Source organism: Stegostoma tigrinum, chromosome 3 (assembly GCF_030684315.1).
Source record: "Stegostoma tigrinum isolate sSteTig4 chromosome 3, sSteTig4.hap1, whole genome shotgun sequence".
Taxonomy (NCBI): domain Eukaryota; kingdom Metazoa; phylum Chordata; class Chondrichthyes; order Orectolobiformes; family Stegostomatidae; genus Stegostoma; species Stegostoma tigrinum.
In genome coordinates, this window is record NC_081356.1 from 102,664,241 (window position 1) to 102,677,742 (window position 13,502).

The 13,502-nt window shown below is 39.5% G+C and overlaps 1 protein-coding gene across 6 annotated transcripts in view; it reads left to right on the forward strand.

Moving 5' to 3' along the window:
- The window catches only part of tnpo1 (transportin 1), a 130,780-nt gene that overhangs the window by 48,012 nt on the left and 69,266 nt on the right, over nt 1-13,502 (forward strand). For all 6 annotated transcript variants that reach the window (XR_009445597.1, XR_009445599.1, XR_009445598.1 and 3 more), the window contains exons 6-9: nt 1,506-1,639; nt 6,223-6,304; nt 12,272-12,394; nt 12,881-12,999. Coding sequence is in view for 2 of the 6 variants with exons in the window: in XM_048527436.2 (XP_048383393.1) it covers nt 1,506-1,639; nt 6,223-6,304; nt 12,272-12,394; nt 12,881-12,999 (458 nt within the window). In the remaining 4 variants the exon portion in view is untranslated. The remainder of the gene's footprint in view (nt 1-1,505; nt 1,640-6,222; nt 6,305-12,271; nt 12,395-12,880; nt 13,000-13,502) is intronic.

Sequence of the window (13,502 nt, forward strand, 5' to 3'; positions counted from 1 at the left end):
GGTGGCGTTTAACCCTGAAAAGTGTGAGGTGATTCATTTTGGAAGGACATACTTGAAAACAGAATACAGGGTTAACAGACAGATTCTTGATAGTGTGGAAGAGCAGAGGGATCTTGGGGTTCATGTCCATAGTTCCCTGAAAGCTGCCACCCAGGTGGATAGAGTTGTTAAGAAGGCGTGTGGTGTGTTAGCTTTCATTAGTAGAGGGATTGAGTTCGAGCCATGAAGTTATGCTCCAGCTATACGAAAGCCCGGTTCGGCCACATCTGGAGTATTGTGTCCAGTTCTGGTTGCGTCATTATGGGAAAGATGTAGAAGTGCTGGAAAAGTTGCAGAGGAGATTTACTGGATGCCTGGAATGGAGGGAATGTCTCACAAGGAAAGGTTGAGAGAGCTAGGGCTTTTCTCTTTAGAACGATGAATGGTTAGAGGTGTACAAAATGATCAAAGGTATAGATGGTGTAGACAGCCAGAGACTTTTTCCTAGGTTGGAGGTAGCTATTATGAGGGGGCATAGTTTTAAAGTGAGTGGAGGTAGATATAAGGGAGACGTAGAGGTAGGTTCTTTACTCAGAGTGTTGGGGCGTGGAATGCATTGCTGGAGAGGGCAGTGCAGTCCGCCTCATTCGGGGCATTGATAATCTATCAGATAGCCACTTCATCAAGAATGCCTAAGGTAGAGGTGGAGGTTCAATAGACATTAGGATTAGAGTAAAAGTTCGACACAACATCGTGGGCTGAAGGACCTGTACTGTATTGTACTGTTCTGTGTTCTATGCTCCCTTGGTTATACAGCTTTCATAATAACATAACTCATGATCTTCTTTGTCACTTTGAAAGGAATTTATGCTTCGTTAGCATTGTATAGTTAGAAGTATTGCTTTGAGTTTACCTCCTTGAACTTCTAAACAGCATTAACACGGTTGTGAAGTTTAAAATGATTAAAGGATAGAAGTTGGGGGCATATCTGATTTTTAATCTAACAGGCAGACATAACAATGCAGGTGTTTTTTTTTTACACTCTTTTGTGTACTATTGTTTTCCTGGCTTTTATCTTGTGTCTCATCAGTTCTTACTCATTCTATCCTTGTACAGCTAGCTCAGCTACTACCATGATGATTTTATGCTCTTATACATTTCTTCAGCCAGAGAGTGGTGAGCCTGTGGAATTCATTGCCACGGAGCGCTGTGGATGCCGGGACGTTAAATGTCTTCAAGGCAGAGATTGATAAATTCTTGATCTCGCGGGGAATTAAGGGCTCTGGGGAGAGTGCGGGTAGGTGGAGTTGAAATGCTCATCAGCCATGATTAAATGGCGGAGTGGACTAGATGGGCTGAATGGCCTTACTTCCACTCCTATGTCTTATGGTGTTATGATACATTATTATTAGATTATATCTTATGAATGTCATTAAGTTATCACAGTTAAAAATGCTGTCAAATTTGATTGGCTAATAGAGCCTACTTAACATTTGGAATTGACTTGTATTTTCTCCCTTTATCAGGGTGCCTTTGGTGCTCTTCAGAAGATATGTGAAGACTCTGCTGAGATTTTAGACAGTGACATTTTGGACAGACCTCTGAATGTCATGATTCCAAAATTTCTGCAATTTTTTAAACACAGCAGTTCCAAGATTAGGCAAGTTCAGTTTATGTTCCTATTTAATATGATTCTGATATTTAAACTGCTTATAGTTCTTTTGTGCTAACTCATTTCAAATAATCTGATCTTGGTGTGTGTTTATACATTTTCAAGTATTCCAAGTAACATTCCTACTTCCATGGGTCTATCGCAGCCACTTATCAATTTTCCCATGTGCTTTGAATGCATATTTCTTTGAGTTAAATTTCCCGCTTATATTGAAAGATTATCTTATTCTCAAATGGCAAATACGCAAAGTCTGGACATTCATCATACAGAGTAGAAATGAGGGTAGAGAAAGTAATGGGACAGTTGTCTAGAAAACTAAAACGAGTGTTTTGAAATGAAGAAGGTGCAGACGTGGATGAACACAGCAGGCCAAGCAGTATCAAAGGAGCAGGACAGCTGACGATTCGGGTCTAGGCCCTTCTTCAGAAATGGGGGAGGGGAAGGAGATTCTGAAATAAATAGGGAGAAAGGGGGAGGCGGATAGAAAATGGATAGGTGGAGAGGAGACAAAGGGTTGGAGCCAGTGAAGGTGAGTAGATGGGGAGTTAGGGAGGGGGCATGTCAGTCCAGGGAGGATGGACAGGTCAAGGAGGCAGGGTGAGGCTCGTACGTAGGAGATGGGGGTGGGGCTTGAGGTTGGAGGAGTGGATAGGTGGGAAGACAGATTTGGGAGGCATGTATGAGCTGGGCTAGTTTTGGGATGCAGTCGGAGGAGGGGAGATTTTGAAGCTTCTGAAGTTCACTTTGATACCATCGGGCTGCAGGGTTCTCCAGAAGCTTGGGGACCGCTCTGTGGAACACCAACACATGGTTCGCACCAAAGAACCGCTCCTCCAATCTCTAACCATTTCAACTCCCCCTCCCACTCTTTGACGATATGCCCATCGTGGGCTTCCTGCAGTGCCACAGCGATGCCACCTGAAGGTTGCGGGAACAGCAACTCATGTTTTGCTTGTGAGCCCTGCAGCCCAATGGTATCAGTGTGTCTACCCACCTCAAGCCCCACTCCCACCTCCTACCTACAGGCCTCATCCCGCCTCCTTGACTGACTGCCCTCCCTGGACTGACCTGTCCCCTCCTTAACTCCCCACCTACACTCACCTTTACTAGCTCCAACCCTGTCTGTCTCCTCTCCACCTATCTTCTCCATTTTCCACCTTCTATCCGCCTCCCCTTTTCTCCCTATTTATTTCAGAATCCCCTTCCCCTCCCCCATTTCTGAAGAAGGGTGTAGACCCAAAACATTAGCTTTCCTGCTCCTCTGATAGTGCTTGGCCTGCTGTGTTCGTCCACCTCTAAACCTTGTTGTCTCAGATTCTCCAGCATTGGCAGTTCCTACTATCTCTGTTTTGAGATGAACATGCCTTCAGGTCGAGGTTTCTGACTAGTACTCCCTCATAATTAGGAGATCCTAAAAAGATCCAAGAACTTGTTACTTAAATATGCAGCGTGGTTTCTTTTGTGGATGTTTCTTTTAAGGAAAGGTAATTATGTATGCTTATTATTAAACAAGTAAAAAAACAGCTTTAATTAGTCAAGACTTGGGAGTCCATGACACTGTATATCTTTCATTTTACATCCAGAATGTTTGTGCATGCTGCAATGTTCGAGTTTGACCATTCCCCTTTAAAAAAAAGTGTTCAAATTCGTCTCATGCAATCCAATTTTTTTTCCTCATGAGATTTACTCAGTATCTTTCCCTTGAATGTGTTTTAACCTCTTTCTAAGCCCTTAGTTTTGATTGGATACTCTCCTTTTCTACCTTTTGTTAACTAATATCCCCTTCTTTGACATGAATAAAGTGTGGCACTGCTTATTTACAGACCTTCCACTTCGCTTATTTTCCCAACCTGATTTAGGGGTGCTTGGGAGGAGGAAGAATTAACTATCGGTAGAGAAACCGGGGTAACTACAGGGACCAAATGCTGCTAAATCCACTGGGCCTGATGGATTGCATTCTAGGATTTTAAAAGAAGTAGCTGCAGGGATAGCAGACGCATTGATAGTAATCTTTTAAGAATCCTTAAATTTTGGCAAAGTTCTGGAGGGTGGAAAAACTGCTAATATAATCCCCTCCTTCAAAAGGGGAAGGAAACAAAATAAAGCAAGATACTATAGATCAGTTAGCTTAAGGCTGACATTGGGAAAATACTTCTATCTATTATAAAGGATGTGATTGCAGAGAATTTAGAAACACATAATCAAGCAGAGTCAGAATGGCTTCGTGAAGGGAAAATCATGCCTGACAGATATCTTGCTGTTCTTTTTGGAAGGTAACAAGCAAGGTAGCTAAAGGGGAAACCAGCAGATGTGCTGTATGTTTAAATTTTCAAAAGTAATTTAATAAAGCACCATGCATAAGACTACTCAATAAGATAAGAGCCCACAAGTTTATTTTCCTGGATAGAGGATTGGCTTTCGTTAGTTAACCAGAGTTGGGATAAAGGAGGCATTTTTCATATAACCTGTAACTAATGAGTGCTACAGGGATCAGTGCTGTCGGTACAAGTATATGTAGTATATAAATGACTTGGATGAGGGCAGTGAATGTACTATTGTCAGACTTACAGATGACACGCAGTAGGCAAGTAGTGAGTACGACACACAATCTGCACAGGGATATAGATTAGTTAAGTGCACGGGCAAAACTTGACAAATGGGAATACGTTGTGTGAAAATATGCACTTTGGCGGAGGAATAGAGAAGCTGAATATTATTCAGATTGAGAATGCTGCAGCAAAGAGGGATTTGGGGATTTTAATGCATAAATCACAAAAAGCTAGCGTCCAGTTTCAATAGATAACAGAAGGCAAATGGAATATTGGCCTCTATTTCAAAAGAGATAGATGATAAAAGTGGAATGGCCTTGCTAAAACTATTTGAGATGATACTCGTCAGACCACAACTGGAATATACTGGCATTGGAGGCAATCCAGAGAAAGTTAGGGTCTGTGCTTATCAATGTTTAGAAGAATGAGAGGTGACCTTATTGAAGCATGTAAGATTGTTAAGTGACTTAACAAAATAGATGCAGACAGGTTGTTTCTTCTTGTGGGAATGTCTCGGACCAGAGGGCATAACTGCAGAATAAAAGGGCCACACGTTTAAGACAGCTGAGGAGGAATACTTTCCTTGGAGGATAATAAATCAATGCAGTTTTTTCCAGCAGAAGGCCGTTTAGGTTGCATTGTTAACTATGTTCACACTGAAGTAGACCGATGTCTAATAATTAAGGGAATCCAACGTTATGGGGCTAAAGCTCGAAAATGGAGTTGAGGATTTCCACATCAAGCAGACGCTTTGGGCCAAATGACAGACTGTTTCTTCATATTTCTGCCTTTGCTCTAAGGTACATTGAGCACACTGGTTTGAAATGTGAGTTGCCATGGCAAACTGTTTGAAATTCTACCATGATATTATCATGATTCCTTTGGGGATCCTTAACTATGAGATCTTATTAAATCCACCTTCTTACACATTACAAGATCTAAACTACTTGGAGGCATTAAGGATAGCAGATGCTGGAAGCTAGAGTCAATTAATGCAGAGCTGGAAAAGCACAGTTGGTTACACAGTATCTGAGAAACAGGAAAGTCAACATTTTGGGCTGAAACCACTTGTCATGATGCCGTCTAACTGGCTGTGCTTTTCTAGTTCCACTTTTATTGACACAAGATCTAGACTAGTCTTATCCTGGGTAGGGAGTGCAATGTACTGCTCTAAGAATCAATCCCTAATTCACTATGTTCCTCTAACAACGTTTCCTGTGCTCATCCAATCTGTCTAGTTCATATACCATTTAAAATCACTCATGACAATTTTGAGCCCTTCTCATGCACCTCCATCATTTCCCAGCTTATACGTTGTCCTACATTGAGGCAACTCTTTGGGGAATCTAGAGATGACTGTGTCACCCGTGATGACTTTGTTTTTGCTGTCCCTTATTTCAATCCAAACTGATTTCACATCAATAATATGCCAAAATATGTTCGTCTTGCGTCTTGAGTGTTGAATTCTATTCTGCACGTCCTATTCTACTTTGGTTCTGGACAAGCAAGGGTAGGCGAGATTAAAAACTAGTGGGTATAGTTTCAAGATGAGGGGAAATATTTAAAAGGGACCCAGGAGCCAACTTCTTCACACAGAGGGTGATGCAAGTATAGAATGAACTACCAGAGAAGGTGGCAGAGGAGAGTACAGTTACAACATTTAAAAGACATTTGGACAGGTACTTGGATAGAAAATGTTTAGAGGGATTTGAGCCAAATGCAGGTGCATAGAACTAGTTTAGTTTGAATAAGTTAGAGCGAACGGTCTATTTCTGTACTGTATGATTCTGTTGATATTCTGGACGGAGGTGCTGCATTTGAACTTTATTGAATTCTTGTTTTCCAACAATTAATCTGTAGTTTAATTAGGAAATGCAAAGATTTTCGTTTAAAGAACAAATTATTGGTTCCAAATAATTTTGGAAATCATTCACATTGGATTATGACAGGAAAATTAAATGTGACAGATTTAACTGATTTGAAATAATGTTTTCTGATACAAAAATATTGCAATGCTTTTAGGTCTCATGCTGTTGCTTGTGTGAACCAGTTCATCATTAGTAGAACTCAAGCACTGATGTTGCATATTGACTCTTTCATCGAGGTACGTTTACTTGTTCATTTTGCAAATGACTTATAAGACTTCAGAATCATCAGTTAACTTCGCAATACATCATTTTTATGTCTGAACTATAGTGATATTGCAAGATTACTGACTAGGAAACCTTTCAAATCAACAGTACAAGGATGCTGACCAAGCAACAGTTGGTTCCATCACTAACTGATTAAATTGAATGTGTCCTTTTTCCTTAAAACAGTTGATTTGATTTTCCATGTTAAAGTTCTAAAACAGTTATGGTTAACACTTTATCATTTGAATTGGGTTTATATTCTAGGACATGGGGTGTTTTAATGGAAATCCTGTAATCCATGTAATATAAATAGAGTAAAACCTATTGTGTCATGGTAAGCTAAGACTAAACTTGATTTACAGAATTCAATCCTGTTATTTTTCATAATTGACAAACAGAATTACGTTTATTCAGTTGGCAGTTTATCACAAATACTGTCAATGTTGCTTGCTGCAATGTATAAGATTCCATGTTTCTGGCTTCAGAAACTGTGCTTTTTGGACATACTTGTCGTAAAAATTGACCCATTTTCTTATCCAGAATACTGTAAATGCATTAGTAAGTCAGCCTCAATTTTCGGCCTAACATGCATGTTCTACTTACCACTACTTGTAACTGGTTGCAAGGGTTCAAGATGGTGATTTGGTTTCTGTTGCAAAGATGAGAGATTAAAACTGCCCACTTCTTGCAGCTGATGGTGATGAGTTTTCGAAAATTTAGTCTCTTAACAACACTATTCACTTTTATACTCTGCATATAATTTGTTCCTCCCTTTTGAAGGAGATTGTTGAGACTTGGACTGTTGACTTAAAAACATTCCCAGCAGTTGTTCTTTGAGATCTTTAGTAATAAATTTATGCACATTTAATTCATTTTCTGTCTCCCTCCTCCACTTTTCCTCTCCCCTCTCTCATTTTCACTTTCTTTAAAATTTTTATTTTCATTTGTGAGACGAAGATGCTGCTGGCTGGCTAACGTTTATTGCCTGTCCCCCCCCTACTTGCCCTTGAGAAGGTGGTGGAGAGCTGCCTTCTTGAACTGCTGCAGCCCACCTGCTATGGATTGATCTACAATGCCAGTGGGAGGAAATTCCAGGATTTTGATCCACTGACAATGACGGAACAGCAATTATGTTTCCAAGTCAGGATGGTTGTGGCTCGGAGGGGAACTTGGAAGGTGGTGGTGTTCCCATGTATGCGCTGCCCTTGTCCTCGTGGTTGAAAGTGGTCATGGGTTTAGAAGGTGCTGTCAGAGGATCTTTGATGAATTTCTGCTGTGAATCTTGGAAATAGTACATACTGCTGTTACTGAACGTTGGTGTTGGAGGGAGTGGATGCTTGTGGTTGTGGTGCCCATCGAGCAGGCTGTTTTGACCTGGATGGTGTCAAGCTTCTTGAATGTTGTTGGAACTGCACCCGTACACTTAAGTGACCTGTCACTCTCCTGACTTGTGCCTAGTAAATGATGGACAGGCCTTGGGGAGTAGGGAGGTGAGTTGCTGCATTATATATAGCCTCTGATCTGCTGTTGTAGCTGCTGTGACTATGTCGTGAGTTCAGTTGAGTTTGTTGTCAATGGAACCCCTTGGATGTTGATAGTGGGGAATTCACTGATGGGAATAACATTGAATGTCAAGAGGCAGTGGTTAGATTGACCATCTCCAATATGAGACATTGCCTTGCATTTGTATGTTATGAATGTTATCCATGAGCTTTTATTTTTCACAATAACCTTTTGATATGGCACCTTACCAGATGCCTTCTGGATGTCCCAATATAATATATCTACAGGCTTTCCTTACCTGCAGTGCATGTTACTTAGAAACCAGGAACCGTAGTGTGCTATTTGACCCTTCCAGCCAGCTTCTCCATTTATTGTAATCATGATTGATCCCCTATGTGAACACCATATTCTTACTTTCTCTCCATTACCCCCATTCCTTTAACATCTAAAAATGTATCAGTCTCCTTCACGGACACACTTGGTGACCTGAGATCCACAGATTTTTATGGTCATGAGTTTCATAGTTGACCACCTTCTGCATGAAGAACTATTTCATCATCTCAATCCTAAACAGTGTACGTGGTATCCTGAGACTGTGACCCCAATTCTAGACTCCCCAGCCTCCCAGATCTAGTCTGTCAAGCCCTGTTAAAATATTGTGTTTCTACCAAGTACTTTCTCATTATTTTAAGCTCCTGAGAATACAGACCCAGTCGAACCAATCTCTCCTTCTACGACAAGCCTCCCTTATCAGCCTAGAGATCCTCTGCTGCACTTCCTGTATTGCACATCTAACTGCTGTTAGATAAGAAGATCAAAACTGCGCGCATTATTCCTGGTGCGGTCTCACCAAGATCCAGTATAAATGCAGTAAGTCAGCCATACTTCTGAATTCATATTCTTTTGGAATAAAGGCCAACATACCATTCACCTTCCTACTAGCCTGCTGCACTTTGGTGTTAAAGGACACCTAGTTCCCTTTTGTATGTCCATTACAATCTCTTTAATCTATTCTAATAGCTTCCTCACTGCAGACATCAGGCTAACAGGTTTATAATTTCTTCTTTCCGCCCTTCTTGAATAGAGGGCTATATTTGTTACTTCTCGGTCCGATAGAACTTTGTTTGAATCAAGGGAATTTTGGAAAATTAACACCAGCACAATCTTCTTAAAGAACTTAGAATGAAGTCCATCTAGACCTGGAGATTAGTCAGCCGCAGCTCTGTAATTTTGTGGATATCCCTTCTCTCATGACTGTGTATTTTTGGTCAATTTCTTCCTCCCTCCCACCTCCTGATATATAGATAATATCAGAACGCTTTTGTATCCTCTGTTGTGAAGAGAGAAACAAAATATTTGTTCATTTCATTACAGTTTCTTTATTATATCCTATCATCTCTCCATTCTCCCTGTTCAGAGTGCATTGGTTAGGCTACTTTCAGAATACTGTGTACAATTCTGGTCTCCCTGTAATAGGAAGGATATTGTGAAACTCAAAAGGGTTCAGAAAAGGTTTACAAGGATGTTGTCAGGGTTGGAGCGTTTGAGCTTTAGGGAGAGGCTGAATGGGCTGGGACTATTTTCCCTGGAGCATTGGGGGCTGAGGGCTGATGTTAGAGGTTTATAAAATCATATGGGGCATGGATCGGGTAAATAGACAAGGTCTTTTCCCTGGGGTGGGGGAGATCAAAACTAGGGGGCGTAGGTTTAAGGTGAGAGGGGGAAGATTTAAAAGGGGCTTAAGGGGCAACTTTTTCATGCAGAGGGTGCAGTGTGTGTGGGATGAGCTGCCAGAGGAAATTGGATGCTGTTGTCTTTTAAATATTGTAATTGCATCTGGATGGGTATATGAATAGGAAGGGTTTAGAGGAATATGGGCCAAATAGGAGTAGATTTATTTAGGCATCTGGACAGCTTAGATGATTTCGACCAAAGAGTCTGTTTCCATGCTGTATATCTCTGACTCTATGACCAATGCTGTCTTTACTTACCTGTTTCCTTGTTAGGTACCTGTGGAAACTCCTATTTGTTTTAATGTTCCTAGCTAACTTGTAGTTCAAGTTTTCTCCTCCCGATTTTCCTTTTTGTAATATTGTTTTTCTTTATGTTCTGACTTCTTTGCGCATTTATATGCTTTTTCTTAATTTTGATGCTCTTTCTAACTTCTCTTGTTGATTAAGAATGGTGGGCCTCCTGCCTTTAGAATTTTTCTTCATAGTAGGAATATACATACTTTGAGTAAATATACATACTTTGAGTAAATTGACATAAAATTCAGTTATATTATGATTATTATTACTTTGGGGTGCCTTTTCTTTGAGCTCATTAACTTGTCCCGTTACGCAATACCATGTCTAATGTAGCTTGCTCTCTGTTTCCAAATGTGTTGCTCTAAGAAACTCCAAAGTGTTCTGTGATCTCTTTATCCATGCTATTCCTGCCAATCTGACTTTTCCTGTTTCAGAGATAGTAGGAACTTCAGGTGCTGGAGAATCTGAGATAACAAGGTGTAGACCCGAATGAACACAGCAGGCAAAACAGCATCAGAGCAGCAGGAAGGCTGATGTTTTGGGCCGGGACCCTTCTTCAGAAAAATTTCAGAGTTTCACACAAAAGGTGTAAGCCTGAAACGTCAGCCCTCCTGCTCCTCCGATGCTGCTTGGCCTGCTCTGTTCATCCGGCTCTACACCTTGTTATCCCTTGACTTTTCCTGTTTATATATAGACTAAAGTCACGCATGATTACGCCAACACTTTACCAAAAGCAACCCAGCGTTTCTTTCTGTGTTCTTTGTCCTGCATTGTGCTTACAGTTAGGGCTGTATCCGACTCTCTGTAGCGACTTCTTTCTCCTACTGATTCTCATCTCCTCAAACCGATTTGTAAATCCTCATCTCCTAAGCTAAGTTTCTAATTGCCATCATGAGTAGCTCCTTATTGGAGTTATTTATCTTGAATGTCATATGCCTCCCGATTTTGGACTGAATCCATGTCATCTTGAAACCATGCCTCTCTAATGGCTATTAGATTGTATTTATTTACTGAAGTGTCTGCTGTCAGTCCATTTATTTTACGAATGTGAAGTGGCATACAGATATGGTATCTTTAGCTTTGTCTTTTTGTTGTCTTTTGTAACAACTAGTCTTGATGGATGTATTCTGAGTCTTCTTTGTTTCTACTCTCCTTTCCCATATTGATGTTTTTCCCTCCTACTTTGTTCTGCTTTGTTAATAAGATTGTATTGTTCCAAAAATTGGTCGCTTGCCCACAGAATTTAGTTTTAAATTCTCCCAGCTTCTTGTGCAGATCAGAAGAATATTGGCCCCAACATGCTACCAGTGTTGACCCTCTCAGTGGTACAGCTCCCATTCACTCCACTGGTCCATGAGCCAGAATCAGCTTTTCCCATGCCAGTCTTTGAACCATATATTCATCTCTGTAAGTTTAGCTCTGAATTAATTGGCTCATGGGAAATTGAGCCGATAAACTACTTCTATTGCTGCATTAGTTATATTTAGATGCCCATAGAAATCTAAATATTCCGTTTTCTCAAATGAATGAAATAAGATTTCCTGATCAAGTGATTTATGGCAATATCCATTCATTTTATTTCAGTTTTTAAATATTTTTATGCCTAAAGACATTTGATATGAAGATTTTTGTCCAGAGAGAGAATTTAGTCATCTTTTATGAAGCCTGTCAAAACCAAGGTCTCTTAAATCCTGGCAAATTGACCCTGTGCATCAGGTTTTTTTTTTGAACACTTGGTCGTTTACTGCTTGAAATGCTTTTATTTGAGTAAGACGCTATGGCATTACTTTGAAAACTGCTGAGTCGTTTTGTCATACAGATTTTTAATGTTATATCTTTTGAAATTTACTCTGTATCTTTACTTCCTTTACATAAAATAAAGTTACAGGAGCAATTGTATTAAATGCTGTATTAGGGTTGGTTGTGATTCATTTTCAATGTTTTGTAAATTATTTTGGGCAGTTATCTGAAATTGACTTAACATTGTTTGAATCCAATATTAACTTGTTACAACATGAAAGCAATTTTGTGGCCTGCCATTGAGAAGACACAAAATGTCAAAGCTCTTATTCTTTTAAGTGGCAACATGGAAATTTACCCACATCGACTATTGTATAAACATTCAGGATCTTTTATGTTGGGTATTCATCAAATAATGAAACTTATAATTTAGGCTGATGCTGCTTACTGGTTTAATGTGCGTAGTCTCCACATGGTACATATTGGCAGTATGTGTTTGTCAGGTGTATTGAATTCTGAGTGTTGAATGCACTTTCACTCTTAGTGCTGACATGTGGACATTTAAGTTCATTATCTCTCTTTCACTATGGGCTTTGTGTGCAATGTCTTGCAATTATGTAATATATGAATTCATGCAATTCTAAGCATTAAAAATTGTCCTCTCAGAACTTGTTTGCATTGGCTGGAGATGAAGAATCTGAAGTACGGAAAAATGTATGCCGTGCACTTGTTATGCTGCTCGAAGTTAGAATGGATCGCTTGCTCCCTCAGATGCACAACATTGTTGAGGTGAACACTGTGTTAAAGTACTCTTGGCTTTTTTTCTTCCTCACAACAGCTGTTCCCTTTCTTAATTAAATGTTGTGAACACTCATTCGGGTATGTCATGGTTTTGTAATGTGTTTTATAAACAAATATTTCTTGTGATGATACAGACTCTTGAAAAAACTTTCTCAAATCAGTGGTGAACTTAGTTTTCTCATGTTATTTCGGCTTTATATTAAATTTTGTTCTAATGTTATTCCACCAAGCGATTTCTGATTTGTTTCAGAAATATTCTCAACTTAAAATAGAAGCCTACTTTTGGGGTCAGCTTTTGATGTCCAATTATACAATCACCTAGAAGTATCTTGACAATTCTGTTTATGTTAATTTGTGCCACTTCGATTTGTTTGTTTCAAAGCGATATACTATAATGTGTAGTTGTATGTTTAAACAATTAAACAAAAACAGGTGCTGAGTTTTACTCATAATGATGACATTACTTTTCTGTAGTACATGTTGCAGAGGACACAGGATCAAGATGAAAATGTAGCACTGGAAGCTTGTGAGTTCTGGCTTACATTGGCTGAACAACCCATTTGCAAGGATGTACTTTCTGGACATATGTCTCTGTGAGTAACTGTCTTTCACTGTAAGAAGATTAATTTTAAATGTGCTAATTCTTACAAAGCATTTTTATTGTTATGCAACCTCTGTACATTTTTTTAAATCAAGTTGGCAATCATCGCTGAAAGGACTGATCCCTTGGGCAATCATCTCTTCAAACAAATGGAAAATATTAAAATGTTCTATGGAAATGGGAACCTTATTGAAGTAACTTTATGTAATTAAAAAAGTGAAAGCTGAACCTTTTTTAGCAAGGTTTCTTGGGGCACCTAATTACTTCTAAGCTGACTGGCCAGATTTTTTTTTCTTTTTGGTAAAATACTGAAAATGTAGCTGTTTATTGGCTATTGAGAATGATATTTTATCTCTCTCTTCCTTATACTTGCTCAGAATTAATGCCAGATGAAGAATTTGGGAAGATCATTTAATACATGATATTCCTTTATTTAGTTAAGCATGCTTCAGGTTCCACAAAACTGCTGTAACATCACAATGTAAATGCAAAGTG